Source organism: Carcharodon carcharias, chromosome 10 (genome assembly GCF_017639515.1).
Source record: "Carcharodon carcharias isolate sCarCar2 chromosome 10, sCarCar2.pri, whole genome shotgun sequence".
Classification (NCBI taxonomy): Eukaryota; Metazoa; Chordata; class Chondrichthyes; order Lamniformes; family Lamnidae; genus Carcharodon; species Carcharodon carcharias.
Window position 1 is genome coordinate 159,885,240 of NC_054476.1, and position 24,381 is coordinate 159,909,620.

At 40.8% G+C, this 24,381-nt stretch overlaps 1 protein-coding gene across 3 annotated transcripts in view; it reads left to right on the plus strand.

Moving 5' to 3' along the window:
- The window catches only part of gosr1 (golgi SNAP receptor complex member 1), a 119,147-nt gene that overhangs the window by 82,809 nt on the left and 11,957 nt on the right, over window positions 1-24,381 (plus strand). For all 3 annotated transcript variants that reach the window (XM_041198009.1, XM_041198008.1, XM_041198010.1), the window contains exon 7: window positions 11,270-11,299. In XM_041198009.1, the coding sequence (XP_041053943.1) occupies window positions 11,270-11,299 (30 nt within the window). The remainder of the gene's footprint in view (window positions 1-11,269; window positions 11,300-24,381) is intronic.

Consider the following 24,381-nt stretch of genomic DNA (forward strand, 5'->3'; position numbering starts at 1 on the left):
TAAGACTAACCGCTGCACAGTCCTTGTGGGGACGAAATCCAGGCTTGACATTGAGGATACCCGCTGCCATCATGTTCTGTGGCTCCCCCACTGTTCTAATTGGGATATATTTTGAACAGATCTAGCAATTCAAAACTGGGCATCCATGAGGCGTTGTGGGCCATCAGCAGCAGCAGAATTGCATACAACCACAATCTGTCGCCTCATGGTTGGCATATCTCCCACATACCATTACTATCCAACCCGGGATTGAACCTGGTTCAATGGAGAGTGAAGGAGGACATGCCAAGAGCAGCACAAGGCATGCCTAAAAATGAGGTGTCAACCTGGTGAAGCTACAACACAGGGCTACCTGCATGCCAAACAGCATAAGCATAGACAGAGCTAAGCGGTCGCACAGCCAATGGATGAGATCTAAGCTCTGCAGTCCTGCCACGTCCAATCGTGAATGGTGGTGGACAATTGAACAACTCACTGGAGGAGGAGGCTCCACAAATATCCCCACCCTCAATGATGAGGGAGCCCAGCACATCAGTACAGAAGACGAAGCTGAAACATTTGCAGCTATCTTCAGCCAGGACAAATCTAGCGCGACCAATTACCATTCCATCAGTCTACTCTCAATCATCAGCAAAATGATGGAAAGTGTCAGCAACAATGCTATCAAGTGGTACTTAGTCAGCAATAACCTGCTCATTGATGCTCAGTTTGGGTTTCGCCAGGGCCTCTCCGCTCCTTACTTCATTACAGCCTTGGCCCATCCATGTGCAAAATGACCCATGACACCATTATCGATTGTCATAAAAATCATCTGCTTCACTAATGTCCTTTAGGGAAGGAAACCTGCTGTCCTTACCCTGTCATGGCCTACATGTGACTCTTAAATGCCCTTTAAAATGGCCTAGCAAGCCACTAAGTTGTATCAATACACTGGAAAGTCAATAAGGACTGAAACTGGATGACCACTGGCATCGACCTAGGCATCGGAAATGACAGTTGCAAACTCAGCCTTTTCAACCCTGCAAAGGCCTCCTTACTAGCACCTGGGGACTTGTGCCAAAATTGGGAGTGCTGCCTCTGAGTGGTCAACTAATGGCCTGACATAATCATACTCACGGAATAATGCCTTGCAGATAATGTTCCAGACACCGCTATCACACCGTCCCTGGGTATGTCCTTTGCCTCTGACAAGACAGATCCAGCAAAGGTGGCACAGTAGTATACAGTCAGGAGGGAGTTGCCCTGGGAGCCCTCAGCATCAACTCTGGACCCCATGAAGTCTCATGACATCAGGCCAAACAGGGGCAAGGAAACCTCCTGCTGATTACCATGCCCCATCTCTCTCTCCCCCCCCCCCCCCCCGCCCCCAAGCTGATGAATTAGTGCTCCTCCATGTTGAACACCACTTGGAGGAAGCACCGAGGGTGGCAAGGATGCAGAATGTTCTCTGGGTGAGGGAATTCAATGGCCATCACCAAGAATGCCTTGGTAGCACCAGTAGAGACTGAGCTGGTTGTGTCCTCAAGGACATACCTGCTAGACTGGATGCGTGACTGGTAATGAAGGAACCAACAACTGGGAAAAACATACCTGACCTCATCCTCACCAACCTACCTGCCGCAGATGCATCTGTCCATGACATTATTGGCAGGAACGACCACCGCACAGTCCTTGTGGAGATGAAGTCACGTCTTGCCATTGAGGATACCCTTCGTGTTGTGTGGCACTACCACTGTAGTAACTCACCAAGGCTCCTTAGGCAGCACCTTCCAAAGCCACAACCGCTACCATCTAGAAGGACAAGGCAGCAGACACATGGGAACATCACCACCTGGAAGTTCCCCTACAATCTACCATCCTGACTTGGAAATATATCACCCTTCCTTCACTGTTGCTGGGTCAAAACCCTGGAACTCCCTCACTAACAGCATAGTGGGTGTACCAATTCAGTGGTTCAAGAAGGCAGCTCACCACCACCTTCTCAAGAGCAATTAGGGATGGGCAATAAATGCTGGCCTGGCCAGCAATGCCCACATCCAATGAATGAATATTAAAAAAATGATTTTGCTTCTTGCTGTTGTTCCAGTAGATTGTTTGGGAGGTAGGCAATCAGATAATGGGTTTTACTGCGCAACTAAAATCCTGCACATCAATGGTCCAAACCATGATCTTGCCAGTTGTTTTGAATTAGTACAGATTTGGGAAATGTTTAACTATCGTCATTGTTGGAAATTGTTCATGTTAACCTCCACCCACTCCCCACACAAACCACGCCCCCCCCCCCAACCATGACACTTTAATACTATATGCAGTAATCCTATTTGATGCCTTTTGTAATTAAAATGTTTACTTTTTCCCACCACTGAATATATTGATCTCATAATTCAGGAAAACTATTTAATGTCTTTATTGACCTTGCATTATTCTAGTCAATAATAAGCCATTAAGATTTTCATGAGTGTTACTTGCTGCATTCATTTGATTTAGATATTGTTTAATGTTGTCATCTTGTAATGATTTTTTATAGCATTACTGTTAATTATAGATGACCAAGTGTTTAAAAAAAAGTACATTTCAGTTTTGTCCTCAGGTGATTCTTAAAATCATGCCTGTTGAAATTATTTTCCTTTGGAGAATCTGGTGTGTAGATTATAAATTTTGCGTGAGCTTACTATGTAAAACCTTCCCACCAATATTAAAGGATTTGTTCGTGCTACATTTAATTATACAAGATGAATTTATATTTTGATATGTCAGTTGTTCTATGCAATTCGGAGTCTCCCGTTGTGCTTTTAATCCCAGTTGAAAAGCTGGACAGACAATCTGCTCTCCGGCCAGTGCCTGTTGCATTCGCCACAAAGAGTTGTAGTATAACAAGACAAAGTATGCTTACATTCTAATTGTCTCTCCCTTCTCATGCATAAGATGTTCAACATCCTAAGGACAAGTAACCCTGCTGGAGAGATCACTCTGAACTCTTGTAGAGTTCTTGTAGAAAAACATTGTTATTTATGATAATTAATAGTGCCTTGACCTGTGCAGATGTTTAATAATTAAACACTTTTTGATCATTCCTCTGTAATGTTGATTTCACTTGAAACGGTAATTTTAGTTGGTAACACTTTTTAAAAAAGCTGTGTTTTGCATAATAAATTCGCCTTCCTTTTATAAACAATTGCCATTGTTAAGTCTGCCTCCTTGTCTACCACTTATATTTCCTTTGCTACAAGTCTCTTTTGAGTGTCTACTGCATCAGCCAGGGGGTTGAGGGAGGGCAGGACTCTCTCAGTCTATTTTACAGCAAGTCAGTTTTATTTACTGTCATATTCTAGTATATTATGGACTTCTCAATTAATGTTTTATATTTTTTAAAACTGTATAAAAAGCTGTCCAATGGACACCTGACTACTTTTGTGGATTGAAACCTCCCCCCTGTTACAAGATAACAAAAGGAACCTCCAAACTGATGTTGAATCAATGCCCTGTCATGAAACAAATTCAAGAGTATTATCAATTGCTTGCAGACAGTGAGTGAGTTCCATCAAAGCCACCAAATTAGCTGCAAACCATAAGGCGGCCAAGGTAATTAACAGCAAATACCTTGAAAGTGGGAGATTCCAACAGAAAGAAAAGGACTCCCCTCAACCTGTTCCCGTTAAAGTTCACCTGAGAACCAGCCTCCTAGAAATTCAAATCCAAGAGAGTTCACAGCCTGCTGATAATCCTTCACTTTGCAAGACCTTCGACTTAACTACCAAGTATCAGACGCATCTAAGAAACTGCAGGCCTGCCATGAAAGAGACTGAGATAATTATAAGCCCTAACAGTATATTACCTTCATCTGTATCTGATCTTTGTGGATGTGAGTGTGAATTTGGGGCAAGTGAGTGAAATGTTGTGTTATTTTGGGGTGAGCGTGCGCTAATAAACAACCTCCTTTATTTTTAAACTTAAAATCTTGCTGCTGGATTTATTTAATTGGGGCACACTCCAAGGGTAAGAAAACACAGACCGATTACTGATGACCAGCAATAAAAAGGTACACACGAGTTCTGCCTGCGACATTATTAATCAAAACAGCAAAACAAAGAAAAGTCTAAGAGTCTGCAGCAAAGAAAATTTGTGGTTGACACTGCAGCAATGTCTTCAGATAAAAGCAAGTTTATTTCTCCAGCAAAACTGTGTGCATATAACCAGTTCCAGTCACTTCCAGCAGTGCAGTTTCCAGGCATGATTGACGAGGCAATTACCCAATTATCTCCATTCTGGCCAGGCATAGTGGTGTCACTATATTTATCCTGCAAGTTGTCCTATAAAGCCAAATACGCCCAGCAAAGGTTTTTGCATCCATCCTCGACTCACCTGTATTTTAATGACTGCTTATTTGTGAAGTAAAAACTGAGGTAATGACTGAGAATTATTATTTCTAATTCAGTGACCTGTAACGGACATTTATCAGATAAAGTGTTGAAGCTTTGCATTGTGACTTCCTTTAAGTCAATGGCTACAATAACATTTGAATGTACTTGGGAGCAGATGGTTTACATCATTATATTGTTAATGGTGAAAACTGAGCAGTGCAAAGTGGCATAATTTGTGTTGTGATATTTAGCTTAATGAGGATTAGATTGGGCATGACTGATAGTGAGGCCTGTCAGCAGAAAATACATTTAGGGTGTCTAGGCTGTGCATGGAAACTCTTAATTGTCATGATGTAAGTAAGGAATTCATGATGCTTGCACTTCTAATATCCTAATTTGTCCATTTCTGCTTCCTACTGAAGTTAAGTCTCATACTAAAATTGAATATAAAATCCTTAAGGAAATGTACAAAAATGTTAACTACACCCAATGTTCACCAAATTGAAACATATGTTCACCTCTTCACCTTTGTTTCCATGCTCAGTGAGCTGAGACATCAGGTTTGGCCATGCAGTATCATTGTGGTACTGCAATCAATGATTTGGAGTGTAGAATTTTTAACTAAACATAGCTTGAGTTATCTGATTCGTGTATTAATTTCTACTCAAACTCAGCACGTTTCAATGATGTTGGGCCACAACAATAACTTGCATTTATAAAAGGAAACAATAAAAGGGGGAAGCCATTGTAGGGATTTGCACTTCATTTATAAAGTTAGTAACCCCTTTGTCTATTTTTTTACTGTTTGCCACAAAAGGCTGAATGTGGCACTAGAACAATACATAAATGTGCAACGCAATGCTGAAATGTCATAAGATGGATGGAATGTGTCAATGTCAGTACAACACTGAAAACTCTTACTGTTCTTAATTTTGCATTGTAACACTGTTAGCCGTCTAGTAGTATTTTGCACATCAAGCAAGATAAAAGACATTTTTAAAAAAAGCCATGTATCTGAAACATGGGTTTAAAATATACTGTTTGATGACATGGCCGCACGTAGCTGATATCTGGGAGCTGTTAATCTCAAGCTGCTGGTTAGAATAGTGAAATATGGCAGAGCTCCCATTGTAGTCATCCTCCATGCCACCAGCCTTTGCATTTGGCAGGCTGTTTCTCTTCTTGATCTCAAGAAAAATCTTGTTTACCCTTCTTTCCCCCCCCCCCCCCCCACTCTATTTTACAGAGTGACCATTCCCTCTGGGACAGTCCCCTTCATTCTTTCCCCATCCTAACTTCCAGCTGACCACTCCAGCTCTTTCTGGGTAAATTGCAACAGATATAACACCTATCCAGTCACCTCTTCACATGCCAATTCAGAGGCACTAAACACTCTTGTATGAGACAGCAATTTACATGTGCATCCTCCATTCTAGTTAGTATATAGTATTCTTTGCTCACAGATTAATCTACCCTATATTGGGTTACAATATATATTAATGACTTGGATGAGGGAATTGAATGCACTATTGCCAAGTTTGTGGATGACACAAAAATAGGTGGGAAGGCAAATGGTGAGGATGATGCAAGGAGCCTACAGAGGCATATAGACAGGTTAAATGAGTGGGCAAAAACTTGGCAGATGGAACTTAATGTGGGAAAATGTGAGGTTATGCACTTTAGCAGGAAGAATAGAGGAGCTGAATATTATTTAAATGGAGAAAGACTGCAGAAAACTACAGCTCAGAGGGATTCGGGAGTCCTTGTGCATGAATCTCAAAAAGCTAATGTACAAGTTCAACAGATAATAGGGAAGGCAAACAGAATGTTGGCCTTTATTTCAAAGGGAATGGAGTATAAAACTACACAAGACACTAGTTAGACCACACCTAGAATGTTGTGACCAGATAAGGAAAGATATACTGGCATTTGAGGCAGCCCAGAGAAGGTCCATTAGGTTGATCCTGGGCATGGAGGGATTTTCTTATGAGGAGAGGTTGAGCAGGTTGGGCCTATACTCATTGAAGCTTAGAAGAATGAGAGACGACCTCAATGAAACTTACAAGATTCCTAAGGGGCTTGACTGGGTAGATGCTAAGAGGTTGTTTCCTCTTGTGGGAGAGTCTAGGACCAGAGGGCATTATCTCAGTAAGGAGTTGGCTATTTAAGACCGAGATGAGGAGGAATTTCTTCTCTCAGAGGGTAGCAAATCTGTGGAATTCTTTACCATAGAGGGCTATAGAGGCTGGGTCGTTAAATACATTCAAGGCTGAGGGACAGAATTTTAATCAGTAAGAGAATCAAGGGTTATGGGGAAAAGGAAGGAAAGTGGAGTTGAGAATTATCAGATCAGCCATGATCTCATTGAAAGGCGGAGCAGACGTGATGGGCCGAACAGCCTACTTCTCCTACATCTTATGATCTAAAAGAAAACCTAGCTCATTGTTAAACTCAACCCTCATATGACCCTGAACTACTTAATGCTGTTCCCATTCCCTCGCTTAAACTATCCCATCTTTGGCCTCCTGCACAGCTCCAACCAATCTCAAAAGAACCTTTCAGAATAGTGTCCCCTTTTTTGCCTTGGCAATCCAAAGTTCTCTGATCTAGCCTTTAGTAACTTGAGACGTTTATTGTATTCCCCTAGTTAGTTTTCAGCAATGGTGCTGGAGTAGTTGGGGAAGTCTGTCGTCACCTGGGTCCCGAGGCAATTTGAAGCGTTCCTTCAGAATGTAGCCATTGTGCAGGTGTTTTTGGCTTGTTTTTTTTTCTCTCATTTCTGGAATCATGTCTTTTCCTGTGCTTTTCGTTCTCTTAGCTAGTTGCATATTCTTTGAGTTTGCCATATGAGGTCTTTTGTATCATATGAAAGACTCTTACTCAATCGGTGGTGGAGCGAATGAATGGTACCCCATCCACAAACATCAAGCAGGCTGCTTTGTCCTAGATGATGTCAAGGCTCTTGAGTTTTGTTGGAGCTGCACTCATCCAGGCAAACAGAGACTTACATCACAGTCCTGACTTGTGCCTTGTAGATGGTGGACAGGCTTTGGGGGGGTTGAGGTGAATTACCTGCCACAGGATTCCTAGCTTCTGACCTGCTCTTGTATCTGCAGTATTTATATGGCTAGTCCAGTTCAGTTTCTGGTCAATGGTAAGCCCCAGGATGTTGATAGTGGAGGATTCAGCGATGCCAATACCATTGAATGTCAAGGGGCAATAGTTAGATTCTCTCTTGTTGGAGATGGTCATTGCCTGGCACTTGTGTGGCCCGAATGTAACTTGCCACTTGTCAGCCCAAGCCTGGATATTGACCAGGTCTTGCTTCATTTGGACATGGACTGCTTCAGTATCTGAGGAGCGGTGAATGGTGCTGAACATTGTGCAATCATCAGCGAACATCCCCACTTCTGACTTTATGGTGGAAGGAAGGTCAATGACGAAGTAGCTGAAGATGGTTGGGCCGAAGACTCTACTCTGAGGAACTCCTGCTGTGATGTCCTGGGACTGAGATAATTGTCCTCCAACAACCACAACCTTCCTTTGTGCTAGGTATGACTCCAACCAGTGGAGAGTTTTCCCCCTGATTCCCATTGACTCCAGTTTTGCAAGGGGTCCTTGATGTCACTCTTTGTCAAATGCTGAGTTGAAGTCAAGAGCAGTCACTCTCACCTTGGGTGTTCAGCTGTTTTGTCCATGTTTCAACCAAAACTGTAATGAGGTCAGGAGCTGAATCACCCTGTCGGAACCCAAACTGACTGTCAGTGAGCAGGTTATTGCTAAGCAAGTGCTACTTGATAGCACTGTTGATGATCCCTTTTATGACTTTAGTGATGATGGAGAGTAGACTCTTGGGGCAGTAATTGGCCGGGTTAATTTTGTCCTGCTTTTTGTGTGCAGGATATACCTGGGCAATTTTCCACATTGCCAGGTAGTTGCCAGTGTTCTAGCTGTACTAGAACAGCTTGACTAGAGGCGTGGCAAGCACTATTGCTGGAATATAGTCAGACCCCATAGCCTTTGCAGTATTCAGTGCCTTCAGTAGTTTCTTGATATCCCATGGAGTGAATTGATTTGGCTGAAGACTGGCATCTGAGATGCTGGGGATGCTCCTCAGGTTGACACCTCATTTTTAGGTAAGCCTGGTGCTGCTGCTGGCAGTGGGACCCATTGCTGTGGGTGTGGAGGCCAGACCATGTGAGGATGACAGATTTCCTTCCCTAAAGGGCATTAATGAACCAGATGGGGTCTTACGACAATTGACAATGGTTCCATGATAATTAAACTTTTTAAATTCCAGATTTTTATTGGATTCAACTTCCACCATTTTCCATGTTTGGGATTTGAACCTGGGTCCCCAGAGGTTTACCCTGGGCCTCTGCATCGCTAGTCCAGTGACAATACCACTACGCAACCGCCTCAATGTTACCTGTGTTATCTTTTTAAGATACTGATGGACCTCCTGTACACTTACTGCATTTGCTGTTTTCATTTGTAGTTTATAAGTTTTTTTGCATTGTTGCTGTTCTGTCTGTGTACTGCATTGCTAACTCAACACACACTTCTGTGAATGATTGCTGACATCCTCCATCCATTTTATCTCTCTCATTTTCTTATGTTCTAGGGTTCATCGAAAGATGCATAATTTATTTTACATGCACATTAACCTGGTACATCAGTAGTGGCAACATCAAGTTGGGGGAAATTCTAGTCCATTATAAAAGATTTATTAGCTGAGCACTTGGAAAACAGTGGCAGAATCGGACAGAGTCAGCATGGATTTACGAAAGGGAAATCATGCTTGACAAATCTACTGGAATTTTTCGAGGATGTAACTAGTAGAGTTGATGAGGGGAAGCCAGTGGATGTGGTTTATTTGGACTTTCAGAAGGCTTTCGACAAGTCCCACATAAGAGATTGGCGTGTAAAATTAAAGCGCATGGGATTGAGGGCAGTGTATTGAGATGGATAGAAAACTGGTTGGCAGACAGGAAACAGAGTAGGAATAAACAGGTATTTTTCCAAATGGCAGGCGGTGACTGGTGGGGTACCGCAGGGATCGGTGCTGGGACTCCAGTTATTCACAATATATATTAATGATTTAGATGAGGGAACTAAATGTAATATCTCCAACTTTGCAGATGACACAAAGCTGGGTGGGAGGGTGAGCTGTGAGGAGGATGCAGAGATGCTTCAGTGTGATTTGGACAAGTTGAGTGAGTGGGCAAATGCATGGCAGATGCAGTATAATGTGGATGAATGTGAGGTTATCCACTTTGGTAGCAAAAACAGGAAGATAGATTATTATCTGAATGGCTATAAATTGAGAGAGGGGAATGTGCACCGAGACCTGGGTATCCTTGAACACCAGTCACTGAAGGTAAGCATGCAGGTGCAGCAGGTGGTAAAGAAGGCAAATGGTATGTTGGCCTTCATAGCAAGAGGATTTGAGTACAGGAGCTGGGATGTCTTGCTGCAATTATACAGGACTTTGGTGAGACCACACGTGGAATATTGTGTGCAGTTTTGGTCTCCTTATCTGGGGAAGGATGCTCTTGCTATAGAGGGAGTGCAGCAAAGGTTTACCAGACTAATTCTTGGGATGGCGGGACTGACATATAAGGAGAGATTCAGTTGTTTAGGATTATATTCACTGGAGTTCAGAAGAATGAGTGGGATCTCATAGAAACCTATAAAATTCTAACAGGACTAGACAGGGTAGATGCAGGAAGGATGTCCCCAATGGTAGGGGAGTCCAGAACCAGGGATCACAGTCTGAGGATACGGGGTAGGCCATTTAGGGCTGAGATGAGAAATTTCTTCACCCAGAGAGTGGTGAGCCTGTGGAATTGGCTACCACAGAAAGTAGTTGAGGCCAAAACATTGTATGTTTTCAAGAAGGAGTTAGATATTGCTCTTGGGGCAAAAGGGATCAAAGAATATGGGGAGAAAGCGGGAGCAGGCTATTGAGTTGAATGATCAGCCATGATCATGATGAATGGCGGAGCAGGCTTCAAGGGCCGAATGGCCTACTCCTGCTCCTAGTTTCTATGTTTCTATAGTTATAGTATGATTGAGAATCTCTATTAGCTATGCTGTTTAATTTTACATGCACTTTGTGGTGTAGTTAACAGCTATTCCTCAAACAATGGTTTGCAGATTTGCTCAAACCCCATGTGAGTTTAACAAGAAACTAAGCAAAATTGTCCCCATTTAACAAGTATTCCAATGCGGTTAGAAGCATAGAATTTTAAATAAGAGATTATAGATGTTCCCTGCAATTATTTTAGAGGCGTGGCTTGTACATTTCAGAGGAGTTGGAGCACCAGTTTTAATCTGCTTGGGAAAAGGAGAGATGCATTTGGTTGGATTAGTAAAGAATAGAGACTGTTGCTCAATGAGAGTGTTGAACGAGGAGTTGTCACTGAGGACTGTTGTCCTTGAGATGCTTTGGTCAATTTCAGCAAAGTTTGACACACTGCTGTTAGATAACATTCTGCTTCTATCCCTCTCATACACCTCGTTCATGGATTTTGTTTTGCAGAGGAGGGTAGGCAGAAGAGGGAAACTAAAGCCGTGTTTTGGCAAGGTATTTCATCTTCAGTTTCCTGAGAATAGATCCCAGGCTGCCCTCACTGTTACTCCAAAACCAGATAATAGGAGGTATGCAAAGATAGTCTGGGGTTCTTCTGTGCAATTGGTTTCTAGTCACACTCTGTCTTGTATTCTGCTGGAGCGAAGATGAAATTGTGAACTATTTATGCTGGCAATGCCATGGGTGAACCTATTTCTCATTAGTTTATAATGCAACATGTGGCATTTGAGATGGCAAAACCAAAGGAGAAATGTAACTTTATATAACGAAATATGATTCTCATTGTATTGATTTTTCTCCCTTTCTTTTGCAGCTCAGATCGGCTGATAGAGGACACAATCAGGTAATGTCGCATGAACAATATTTGTTATTCCCATTTCTAAGTAAGTACAAGATATTCGTTAAGTGTAAGCTTAAAATTTGTTCAAAGTTCGTCCCTAGGATAAAGCTGGTAAAGTGATTTCTACTATTTTGTCCCAAGTTCTGCTTTTTTCTTTCTCTTTTTTTTTGTTTCTTCAATCTTTTACAAATGTTCCATGATGCTAATATGATGAACTATAAGTGATTGCATTATTCTGAATAAATTAGAGTCGCCTTTAGCTTATTAAAAAGTAATTTTTAATAAATATCACCAGCTATACTATCCAATCCAAAAATTGTGAAACTATTCTTTTCTACATGTCTATTCAAAAAAAACTGATTCCAGGATCATTTGGTAAACAATAGGTTTTGGCTACGTAAGTCCTATATGTGAAATATTTATGAATTACCTTCATTCAGTTCCTATTGGGCATGGGCCAATGGCACAGACTTTCACTGAATTAGCTATCCCATTGAAAGGGACTAGGAGAAAGTTGGTATGGAACAAGAGGGAAATGTTACACTGGTAAAATACAGTGTGTTCCTCTGAGGTTGATACGCCGAAGTAGAATGAGGTTTGTAGGTGCTAATATTGCTGGGCATATGAAAATGAAAAGTCCCTTTAACCCAGCAGTAATATTTCTCACCTCAATGAGCACAAATAAGTTATATTTTTATTTGTTTAGGTAACTGCTTTGTTGCAAGACAAAATTCTTTTTTCCTCCCTGCTAAGGTGACATTCTGATAATTCTACTTGGGTGCATTGAAAGGATAGTTTAATTTTCTTTTCAAAGCAAATGCAATGTTGCAAATAAGTTTATCTCTGTGGCCTCAAATCTGAATTATTTAAACCTATTTGAGGAAAAATGCTATGTGTTAAGTGCTAAGGGCTTTGGCCCTCCCAATGCAATTATCAGCACCAAGCTGCTGATCTTAATAGTAGTACCAGTCAGAAGGAGGTCCTTGGTGAAACTAGGATTTTAAATGTTTTCAGTAATTTTGGGCACTGTACCTTCAAAAAGGCATTCTTACATTTTCAACTCGTTCAGGACAATGGAATGGCGAATGAGAGACACCAGGTCTTCTCCCCACTCCTTTAATTAGATTTAGCACAAATAACCCTCCTTTGTTCCATTGACAATGAGAAAAACACTAACTTAAAAATCAACACCTAAAAATGGGGTTAAGGTGAAACAACTGAGAATGTATAGAGTGTAAATATAGACTCTGTTTTTCAAAAGAACTTTGTACAATTTTAATGTTTCTGTTCAAGAAGTAGTTTAGCTATAGAAGTAAGATTATTCAGTCAATTGAAATAATCTATATATATATATATATATTTTGAACAGGATATTTATATCAATTGTAATAGTATAACACACACTGCCATTGTGCAAAGTGAAAAGAAAAATCTGTTGCTGTTCCCCCTAAACAGTATTTGGGTGTTCCAACAGCTTTGTTAAATGTGAGCATGCCTGATCTGCACTTTGGTCTTGTTTGGAAAAGATTAAGCACAAATGCTTGAGATTTGGGCAGTGTGTGATTTTAGTTAGGTTGTCAGTTGTGTTTAGCTTTTTCCTTCTATTAGAAGCAGACAAAATGCCACTGAAAGATACACCTCAGCTGCTTTTCTAGAACCTTGGAATGCACCTACCATAATTATTTTAGTATTGTTTGAGATTCAGTAGCTTTTTTTTGTGGTGGTATAATTCAAAATCTAGAAGTGCTTCCGGCTTTAGATTGCATAATACATGAGGATATATATCTGCAGATTAGTATGAAGTACGACTAAATTGATCAAGTAGAATGCAAATATTTTTAAATCGTCAGCAATTAACAGACATTACTGGTATTATCTGTTAAATATACTCCTGTTTAGTTTGCAATCTACATCTGATTTCATATGCTTCATGAATTGTCTGCAGTAATGAATATCATTTGAATTTTTAAAGTCAGAATTATTTTGCCTCAGTAAAAGCCATTGAAATAAACTGCTGTGTTCTTTCACATTTGGAATATTTGTTCGCTGTAGTTCATTAAAATGTTCGTACGTTTTGATATAAATTTCTTGACCCAAGAAAATTGCGCTCAAGCTGCCCTATCGCCTCTGCTGTAACCATATTTTGATTGTAGTTTCCTAAGGAAATGTCAATTACATATAATGAAATAGTGGTATTGGGGGTTTTTTAGACCATAGATGTCAATTGTCTTTAAACAATCGTTTTTAAACTATTTTTCTAAATTTTGAGACTGCTCAGATATATTGTATTTTGTTTACAGGAACTCTGACATTGTAACACATCGCAGTACGCTGGGAAAAGTCTGCTGTAAACTTTATTTAAACTGCTCAAGTGTCTTCACAGTGGCAAAGACTATTTTTATTTACAGCACATTTTGTTTGCTGAGCCTCTTGGCTAGCTCACTGAGAGCCAAATATGGGAGACGTTCAGAAAGAACACTCCCTTATGTAGTCTTCCTTTTGTGCAGTCATTCCTATTAAGTAAATGCAGTTAGAAGCAACCTTTGTTGTAATGAAAGGTTCAATAACACTTTTTCTATCTGAAGAGAGCTTGCCAGGACCACCACCAGGGCATTCTGCCAGTGCTGCTACGTAACTAAATTAGGCACACAGGCTGACTTCATTCACTTGCTGACTTAAATTATCTTTTCTGTCCTGTTGAAAAAGCACTTAACATCTACTTAAATTTGAGAACAGGTGTCCATGCCCTATGATAACATACTGCAGCACACAGTGCGCCAGCTTGTACCATTGTTGAGATAACTAATAATTGGTGTGATAAGCCTTACTTCAATCTACTTCAAACTGACTGGAGCCTGACTCTCAGGCAGAGGATGCTAGGCTATTCTTCGCAGTCCTCCCTTTAATGACTTTTTAGAGGTTCTTTTCTACATCTGCTCTATATGATAGCTTTTATTCTTCACTACAATTTGACTTCTAACTGCGAGGTCTCCATGTTGCTTCACAGCTCTTTGCATATTTGGGTTAGGATGGGAGCATAAACACCAGAATAGACTAATTTTGGACCTTGTTTCTACAATGTAAATACTGTGTATTTTTTTTCATTTATGTTATTCTTTATGATCTCCTTGTGCTTCAACCTACTTGCAGGTTAAACCTTATTCTCTCTTCTTCCTCTTAGCTGCTTGCAGCTGTATACTATCACAGTCTCTGTTTTATCAGTTATATTGTGATAATTGTTCTGACTGCAGACAAACTTTTCAAGGCTTTTGAAAGAGGATTGTTAAAGTTATAAGCTTTATTTACCTAAAGGTTTCAGGAAACAAAGTATTCCCCAAAAGGGTTCATAATCCTTTAGTTAAAAGCTGTTTTAAAAAGAATGTTGAGGCAAAACAGTGCACTATAGGAAATGTATTGGGATATTTGCAATTCAGAAAACTTATCTTTATTCAAACTCTAGCAAGTACAGTGGTTTTATCAGGTTCTTTTGATGCTCTCATTCCAGATATCTGCATCACAAGTCTAAGAGAATGATTGTTAGTAAACAATTAGCAAATTGATACTGATCTAATAGTTTTGTAAATTGGGGGACTGAGAGATTGTGCAGTTATTAATCACAATGAGCATGACGTTGCCAAAAATTAGAAGTCTGTCAACCCACTTTTGACAATGATGTATTTATATTGCAGCTTTGTTGCTGGCCTGACCATTGAATAGTCACAGCTATTAACTAAAGGATTATGACCCCTTTTGGGGAATACTTTGTTTCCTGAAAGCTTTAGGTAAATAAAGCTTATAGCCTTAAATGGAAGAGATTGTCATCGGGTTAATCAGGAAACTGGATCCATTATCTTGAGAATTCTTGAAATTTGGAGTATTAACACTTATTGAACTTGAATTCAAATATTAGGAATCACACTGCACCATTGGAACTTCCACATTTCTTAGAACTATATTCTCTGAACATTCATATCACTGCTATCCCATTTCATGAAAGAGGCTTGGCTGTTTATACTGCTCGAACTCTTGTCATGAGTTTATATCTGATGATGCATAAGAGTTTATATAATCTCCTTTTGAATGTTTTATATTTTTGTGAATTTGAGTTTCTTGCTTGAAAATGGAATTGTGGGTGCTGGTGGTTTTGGCTAGAATAAGGGGAGCTACAAATTTGATTGTCATCCAGTGTACCCGATGTGCCATGATTAGATCTCATTCTAAAACAGTTTCAGAAGTGATCACAGCGTTTCATTTATAATAAGATATTGTTGTTCCAAATCTCGTAGCTTCTGACACATGGGATGAACATTAACCATGTGAGGAGGGGAATTTCATTACATTTTAGCAAAGGACTTAAAGAATTTGTAATTATTTGTCTTACATAACACCCATGTCCAGGTATCTTACTTTGAAGCAAAGATTGATGAACAAGATAACATTGAACAATCTCTGCGTGACAATTATCACACTTTTGCCAAGGGTATGATGACCTTATTTTTGAAAAGATTATAGATCGCCTAGATAAAGATGCCTCAATTAACTCCAAGATACTATAGGGATGGATCCCTCCATTATGTCAAACACTTGCTAAAGGAAGAAGTTAGCTTACATTCCTGTCTTAAAATTGATGATCCTGAAACCTGCCCCTATTTCTAGAGTTTTTCTGCAGGGTGAATTTAAATGATTTGATTTAGGAAAATCACAAGAATGTCAAGGGATCAAATGTATCCTAACTTAGAACATCCTTGTACATAAATGGTGCTATGTAAATACTAGTTGTTTATATAAAAGTGTTCCTTTGGACTTGCCACTGCTTATATAAAATATAGATAAGTTATCCATGAGCTGCATCAATCCCTCTAGTATTGGGTGATCTATTTAGAAACATCTTAAAAAGAGATGTTTAAGATATTTTTACAAATTCACTAGTTGCCTAAGTACAGCTGAAATGTTGCCTAGTTCGGTAATTACGCATTTTCAGTGTTGGCTAAGAGCATGCCTGATCTTTCAAATGCTAACTGCACACTCGAATAGGCAAAAACTTGGCAGATGGAGCTCCGTGTAGGAGAGTGAGAGGTCATGCACTTTGGTAGAGAGGATCAAAAGGCAGACTATTATTTAAATGGAGAGAGACTCCAAAAGAGTGCACCCCAGAGGAATCTGGGTGTTCTGCATGAAACACAAAAAGTTATTATGCAGGTGCAGCAAGTAATTAAGAAGGCAAATGGAATTTTGGCCTGTCTTGCTAGGGGGTTGGAGTTTAAAATTAGGGAATTCTTGTTACAACTGTACAGGGTGTTGTTGAGCCTACAACTGGAGAACTGTGTACAGTTTTGGTCCCAGTATTCAAGAAAGGATATACTATCATTGGAGGTCATTCAAAAGAGATTCACTAGACTGATTGCTGGGATGAAGGGGTTCACTTATCAAGAACGGCTAAACAATTTAGGCCTTTATTCATTAGAGTTTAGAAGAATGATGTGATCTTATTGAAACGTACAAGATTCTGAGGGGTCTTGACAGGGTAGATGTTGAGAAGATGCTTCCACCAGTGGGGGTATCTCGAACTAGTGAACATAGTTACAGAATAAGGGGACACTCATTTAAAACTGAGATGCGAAGGAATTTCTTCTCTGAGGGTGGTGAATGTCTGGAATTTTTTACCCTAGGGAGTTGTGGAGGCTAGATCATTGAAAGTATTTAAAGAGGAGGTAGATAGATTTTTGAAATTTTGGGGAGTTGAGGGCTATGAGGAGCTGGCACAAAAGAGAAGTTGAGACCTGGGGCAGATCAGCATCTTGAGGAGCTGAATGGCCTACCACTCCTATTTTTTACGTCATGAATCACAGTTATCCCCAACATAATGCGGAGAGGATAAAGTTGCATTTCAACAAATGTTTCTATTGTAGGATTTTAGTTCTAACAGTTCTGTGTTACATCCGTAGGTTCCATGCCAAAAAGTGACATTCTTCAGTTGAATGCATTGCTTTGAAATGTTTATTAATGGTAAAGACATGGAGGCAATGATAATACAAGCAGTGAAGCCTGGTTTAGCTACTACAGCAAAAGTTTCTATCACATCTCTAAGTCCAGTTGTTACAGATGCTAGCAATTGATTTGAGTCAGGAGATTGTAGATTAAAGCCCGCTTCAGAACTTGAGCACATCATTTAGGCTGACATATTAATACAGTACTGAGGGAGTGGTGCACTTTTGGAAGTGCAGTCTTTAGGATGGGATGTTAAGCTGAGTCTTTGTTGCAGTAAAAAGATTCTGTAATTTGAGATCCCAGTCATAAATTTAGAATATCACCTTGTCTTTTCTCTTTAGCCTTCATTCTTGACTCTCTGACCTTGCAAACTACTAACCCATCTTCAACCTCTCTCTCCTTTTCAAAGTCTTCCAAATTTGTGGTCATCTTTCCTGCAACATTTTTTATGCATTCAGCTTTTGAAGCACAGAAACTGCCTTAACAGTTATTGTTTATAAGAAGCATACCTGATTCTGCAGGGGCTTGATGGGGTAGACACAGATTGTTTCCCCTGACTAGGGAATCCAGAACACAGCGGCACAGCCTCAAGATAAGGGGCCTATCATTTGGAACTGAGAGGAAGAGAAATTTCTTCACTCAAAGAATTGGGAATCTTTGGAACTCTCTACCCCAGAGGGTTGTGGATGCTCCTTTGTTTAATATATTTGAAGCTGAGATAGGCAGAATTTCGGTCTCAGAAAATTGAGGGATATGGGGAGTAGGCAGGTAAGTGGAACTGAGGCAGATGGTCAACCATAATCATGTTGTGTGGCAGAACAGGAACAACGAGCCACTTGATCTACTCCTGTTATTTCTTATGTAACAGTTGTGAAGGCTTACAGTGGGTGCTGAAAAGATTTCTGAAAATGGTTCCGGGAGAAAGGACTTCAATTATATGGAGAAATTGAAGAAGCTGGAGTCACTCTCCTTAGGGAAGAGAAGCTTAAGAGGAGATTGGATAGAAATGGTCAAAATCATGAGGGGGCCTAGACAGAATAGATTGAAGTAGTAGATTCTCATTGACAGAAGGGTCAAGAACCAGAGGATGCAAATGTAAAGTGGTTGACAAAAGTACCAAAGATGACATGAGGTAAACCCTTAACATAACAAGCACTGTCTGAGAGGGTGGTGGAGGCAGATTTAATCATGGCTTTCAAAAGGAAAATGGATAAGCACGTGAAGAGAAATGATTTTCAGGGCTGCGGCGAAAATGTTGGGGCCCGGAACCAACTAAATTGTTGTTGCAGAGAGCTGGCACAGACTCGATGGGCTGAATGGCCTCCTGTGCTGTAACCATTCTATGATTCTATGCAAGTGAGAGTGGTTTCTCTTCACCACTTACACATTTTCAAGCAAATTGATTTGACCCAAATTTTGTAGTGCAGCACTGATTTCTAATGAACAGATTATCATTTTTGAGTTTGAATGTCAGAAATCAATTTAGCAGATCTTTTTCCATTGTCATCTTTTGAGCACTTTTCTCTTGATAAGGCTTCAAAATCAGAACATATGCATGAAAGTTGCACTTGACAGTCAAGATTTTGTTTTGATGATAGGTAAGGTGGCATTGGGTGACCAGCTGATAACTGAAGAGATTGATGTCTGAATGAATATGTATGTATAAAGTGAGGAATATATGTTGTCAGGGCTACGCAATATCAAAGAATACCCTTTAGCTAAAAAATGAATGGCATCAGTGAATCTTTGAACAAAATTTAAAACTGTTAGGTGGCTATTTGTCAATCCTCCAATAATTGCTTACCTTGTGACTGGATGATTTACTGCTCAACACAATATGCTCTTTGTTTTAAAACATGGATATAAATCATTTAAAAAATGTTATTTTGAAAGGTAGTCAACAATTTGAAACATGCACTTAGTGCACTGAACCAGGGGAAAAATGTGCAATTCAATTTAACAATCTTCTCTCTCCCTTTCAGCCCTTCTCTTTACTCTTCACTCTTGACCCCCTGATCTTGCAAACTTCTGACCCATCTAGACCTCTCTATCTTCTTAGGTGTTATTGACTCCCAAAGCTATGCCCATCTTTCCCTGCAAATCTATTTTTTTTTTGCACAGAATGACCTGGGTTATAGCACAGAAAAAGGCCACACTGCTGAACTGGTCTGTGGCAGTGTTTGTACTCCACACCTCCCACCCTGATTAATTCTTCCTACCCTGCAGGATTTTTTTCTTTGCTTCAGAAACAGCTCTACAGTGTGCTGAGGCAGTTTCCACAGGACCAGCATGCTGAGACAATACTTCTTAACCATTTGTTGTAGTGCAATTTGCTGTCTGCCTGAGATTCTTAGCAGCAAATATGTGGAGAAATTCTGAAAATTCCTTCCCATTTAAGCACACTGAGTTATTTTCAATCCAGTAACGACTGTCGAGGCTATGGGCTGTGTTGTATTTTATGATAAACTTTATAACCTGACACTTAACAGAAATGTGTATATGGAAGCTCAGGAAAGGTCCTCAAAGGTTATAATCTCCGGATTACTACCCGAGACAAGTGCAAATTGGCATAGGGACGTGAGAATAAGGGAAGTAAACACGTGGCTAAAGGAGTGGTGCGGGAAAGAGGGGTTCCATTTAATGGGGCACTGGCATCAGCATTGGAACAGGAGGGATCTGTACCGTTGGGACGGTCTCCACCTGAACCGATCTGGGACCAATGTTTCAGCAAAAAGGGTAAATAGGGTGATCAACAGTACTTTAAACTAGAAAGTGGGGGGGGAGGGAAGGGTAAAACTCCAAGAAGAATGACTAATGGGAAACAAAGCAGCAGGTTAGCGTATGGGGGGCGGGGAGGTGGATTAAACTTCATGGAAAATTATGAAAAAACTGAAAAGAAAGGAGAGCCCAGGAGAGGCTATTAAAGTCCCCAGAACACAAAATAGGGCAGTGTTTGGAAAGGGCTAGGAATCTAACTTCAAGCACATTGGATAAAAGGATGACAATGAGAAAGGGGACGGGAAATGCAGGACTGAAGGTTTTGCATCTGAATGCACACACTTTACGAAATAAGGTAAAAGAGCTTGTGGCACAGGTTGAAATTGGCAGGTATGATGTGGTGGGCATCACTGAGACATGGCTGCAAGGAGATCAGGACTGGGAGCTAAATATCCAAGGATGTACATCCTATCGAAAAGATAGGCAGGTTGGCAGAGGGGATGGGGTTTCTTTGTTAGGAAGAAATTAAATTAAATCGATAGCAAGAAATGATGTAGGATCAGATGATGTAGAATCTGTGTGGGTAGAGTTGAGGAACCACAAAGGTAAAAAAAATGTACAGGCCTCCGAACAGTAGTCAGGATGTGGGGCACAAGATACACCAGGAGATAGAAAAGGCATGTAAGAAAGGCAAGGTTACAGTGATCATGGGGGATTTCAGTATGCAGGTAGACTGGGAAAATCAGGTTGGTAGTGGATCCCAATAAAAGGAATTTGTAGAATGTCTACGAGATGGCTTTTTGGAGCAGCTTGTGGTGGAACCCACTAGGGAACAGGCAATTCTAGATTTAGTGATGTGTAATGAGGCAGATTTGCTAAGGGAGCTTAAGGTGAAGGAACCCTTAGGAGGAAGTGACCATAAAATGATAGAATTTACCCTGCAATTTGAGAGGAAAAAGCTGGAATCAGATGTAACGATGTTACAGTTGAATAAAGGCAACTACAGAGGCATGAGGGAGGAGTTGGCCAGAATTGACTGGGAGATGAGCCTAGCAGGACAGATAGTGGAACAGCAATGGCAAGAGTTTCTTGGAGTAATTTGGGAGACACAGCAAAAATTAATCCCTCGGAAGAAGAAGCATACTAAAGGGAGGACGAGGCAACCATGGCTGACAAGGGAATTCAGGGACAGCACAATAGCTAAAGAGAAAGCAGACAATGCGGCGAAGAGCAGTGGGAAACCAGGGGATTGGGAAGCCTACAAAGACCAACAGAGGACAACTAAAAAAGAAATAAGGAGGGAGAAGATTAAATATGATGGTAAACTAGCCAGTAATATAAAAGAAGATTGCAAGGGTTTTTTTTAGATATATAAAGGGTAAGAGAGAGGCAAAAGTGGATATTGGACCGCTGGAAAATGACGCTGGAGAAGTAGTAGTGGGGATTATTAGCTATGAGGAGAGATTGGAGAAACTTGGATTGTTCTCACTAGAGCGACGGAGATTGAGGGGCGACTTGACAGAAGTTTACAAAATTATGAGTGGCATGGACAGAGTGGATAGTCAGAAGCTTTTTCCCAGGGTGGAAGAGTCAGTTACTAGGGGACATAGATTTAAGGTGAGAGGAGAAAACTATAGGGGAGATGTGCGGGGCAAGTTTTTTACACAGAGGATAGTGAGTGTCTGGAATTCTCTGCCAGAGGAGGTAGTGGAAGCAGTTACGATAGTGGTGTTTAAGAGGCAGCTTGACCAATACATGAATAGGATGGGAATAGAGGGAAAAGGATCCCAGAAGTGCAAAATGTTTTAGTTAACGGGCAATATGATCGGTGCAGGCATGGAGGGCCAAAGGGCCTGTTCCTGTGCTGTACTTTTCTTTGTTCTTTGTTCTTTGAACAAAGAAATGGCGGAGGAACTGAATAGGTACTTTGCATCAGTTTTCATGGTGGAAGACACGAGTAACATCCCCAAAGTTCAAGAGAGTCGGGGGGCAGGGGTGAGTATGGTGGCCATTACCAAGGAGAAGGTGCTAGGAAAACTGAAAGGTCTGAAGGTGGATAAATCACCTGGGCCAGATGGATTACACCCCAGAGTTCTGAAGGAGATAGCTGAAGAGACGGTGGAGGTGTTAGTGATGATCTTTCAGGAATCACTGGAGTCAGGGAGGGTCCCGGTAGACTGGAAAATCGCTAATGTGACCCCCCTGTTTAAGAAGGGAGTGAGGCAAAAGACGGGAAATTACAGGCCGATTAGCCTGACCTCGGTCGTTGGTAAGATTTTAGAGTCCATTATTAAGGATGAGATTTCAGAATACTTGGAAGTGCATTGTAAAATAGGGCAGAGTCAGCATGCTTTCATCAAGGGGAGGTCATGCCTGACAAATCTGTTAGAATTCTTTGAGGATAACGAGTAGGTTAGACAAAGGAGAGTCAATAGATGTTATCTACTTCCAGAAGGCCTTTGACAAGGTGCTGCACAGGAGGCTGTTCAGTAAGATAAGAGCCCATGGTTTTAGAGGCAAGGTACTAGCATGAATAGAAGATTGGCTGTCTGGCAGGAGGCAGAGAGTGGGGATAAGGGGGTCCTTCTCAGGATGGCAGCCAGTGACTAGTGGAGTTCCGCAGGGGTCAGTATTGGGACCACAACTTTTCACTTTATACATTAATGATCTGGATGAAGGAACTGAGGGCATCCTGGCTAAGTTTGCAGCTTATACAAAGATAGGTGGCGGGACAGGTAGTATTGAGGAGGCGGGGAGGCTGCAGAAGGATTTGGACAGGTTAGGAGAATGGGCAAAGAAATGGCAGATGGAATACAATGTGGGGAAGTGTGAGGTCATGCACTTTGGTAGGAAGAATAGAGACATAGACTATTTTCTAAATGGGGAGAGAATTCAGAAATCTGGAGTGCAAAGGGACTTGGGAGTCCTAGTCCAGGATTCTCTTAAGGTTAACTTGCAGGTTGAGTCGGTAGTTAGGAAGGCAAATGCAATGTTAGCATTTATTTCGAAAGGACTAGAATATAAAAGCAGGGATTTGCTGTTGAGGCTTTATAAGGCTCTGGTCAGACCACATTTAGAATATTGTGAGCAATTTTGGGCCCCGTATCTCAGGAAGGATGTGCTGACCCTGGAGAGGGTCCAGAGGAGGTTCACAAGAACAATCCCAGGAATGAAAGGCTTAACATATGAGGAACGTTTGAGGACTCTGGGTCAATACTCGATGGAGTTTAGAAGGATGAGGGGGGATCTGATTGAAACTTACAGAATACTGAAAGGCCTGGATAGAGTGGACGTGGGGAAGATGTTTTCATTAGTAGGAGAGACTAGGACCCGAGGGCACAGCCTCAGGGTAAAGGGAAGACCTTTTAGAACGGAGATGAGGAGAAACTTCTTTAGCCAGAGAGTGGTAAATCTATGGAATTTATTGCCACACAAGGCTGTGGAGGCCAGGTCATTGAGTATATTTAAGACCGAGATGGATAGGTTCTTGATTGGTAGGGGGATCAAAGGTTACTGGTAGAAGGCGGGAGAATGGGGTTGAGAAACTTATCAGCCATAATTAATGGCGGAGCAGACTCGATGGGCCGAATGGCCTAATTTCTGCTCCTATGTCTTATGGACAGGCTGACTTTTAATTTTTGGTTGCAAACACTTGGGAAAACTATGTTGGGGATTCCTGGCACCATTTATAGCATGAATCACTTGAAAAGGAAACAATGGTGTGTGTTATCTTGAAAGACAGCAGTTAGTTAAGGAGCCTGGACATAGTTAAAAGTTTAACTGGAGAAATAATAAAGGGTTGTTAATATTAACACACTATAGTGGAACATTTCTGAGAAAATTGCATATTTTAGTTTAAGAATTTTATAGGCAGAACTCTCTCTTAAGTTTTAAGTTAACAAAAAGGAGGCCATGTTTGGTGTTACTGGGAGGGCTTATGATGAATTAGTTACATCAGGAAGATGGATTTTGTTCTTGAATAACTTTGTGCATGCCATCAAACAAGTAGTTCGAAAGTTAAGTGCATATGGACATTCACAGTTCATTACCAAAGTCATTGGGCTATTTTAGTGTTTCTTTTTCTAAATTAATTTAAGTCTAAATTCAAATGGATTTGGTCTATTAAAGATTGATTAAAATCAGCAGCACATATTCTCATTTGAAAATTACCAATTAAAACAATTGATTGTTTCCTGAGATATTGTAAAAATGAACTAATGGGTAGATAGAAGCAGATTGTTTCGAATAGCTGAGGGGCCAGGAAGGATATTTAGAGCAAAATTGAGAGACTGGGGATTCACTTCCGTGTTTAGTGATCATGGTGTAATTTGTCAGCATTCAAGATTCCATTGGCCAGGTAGATGAAGAAATTAAAGGCA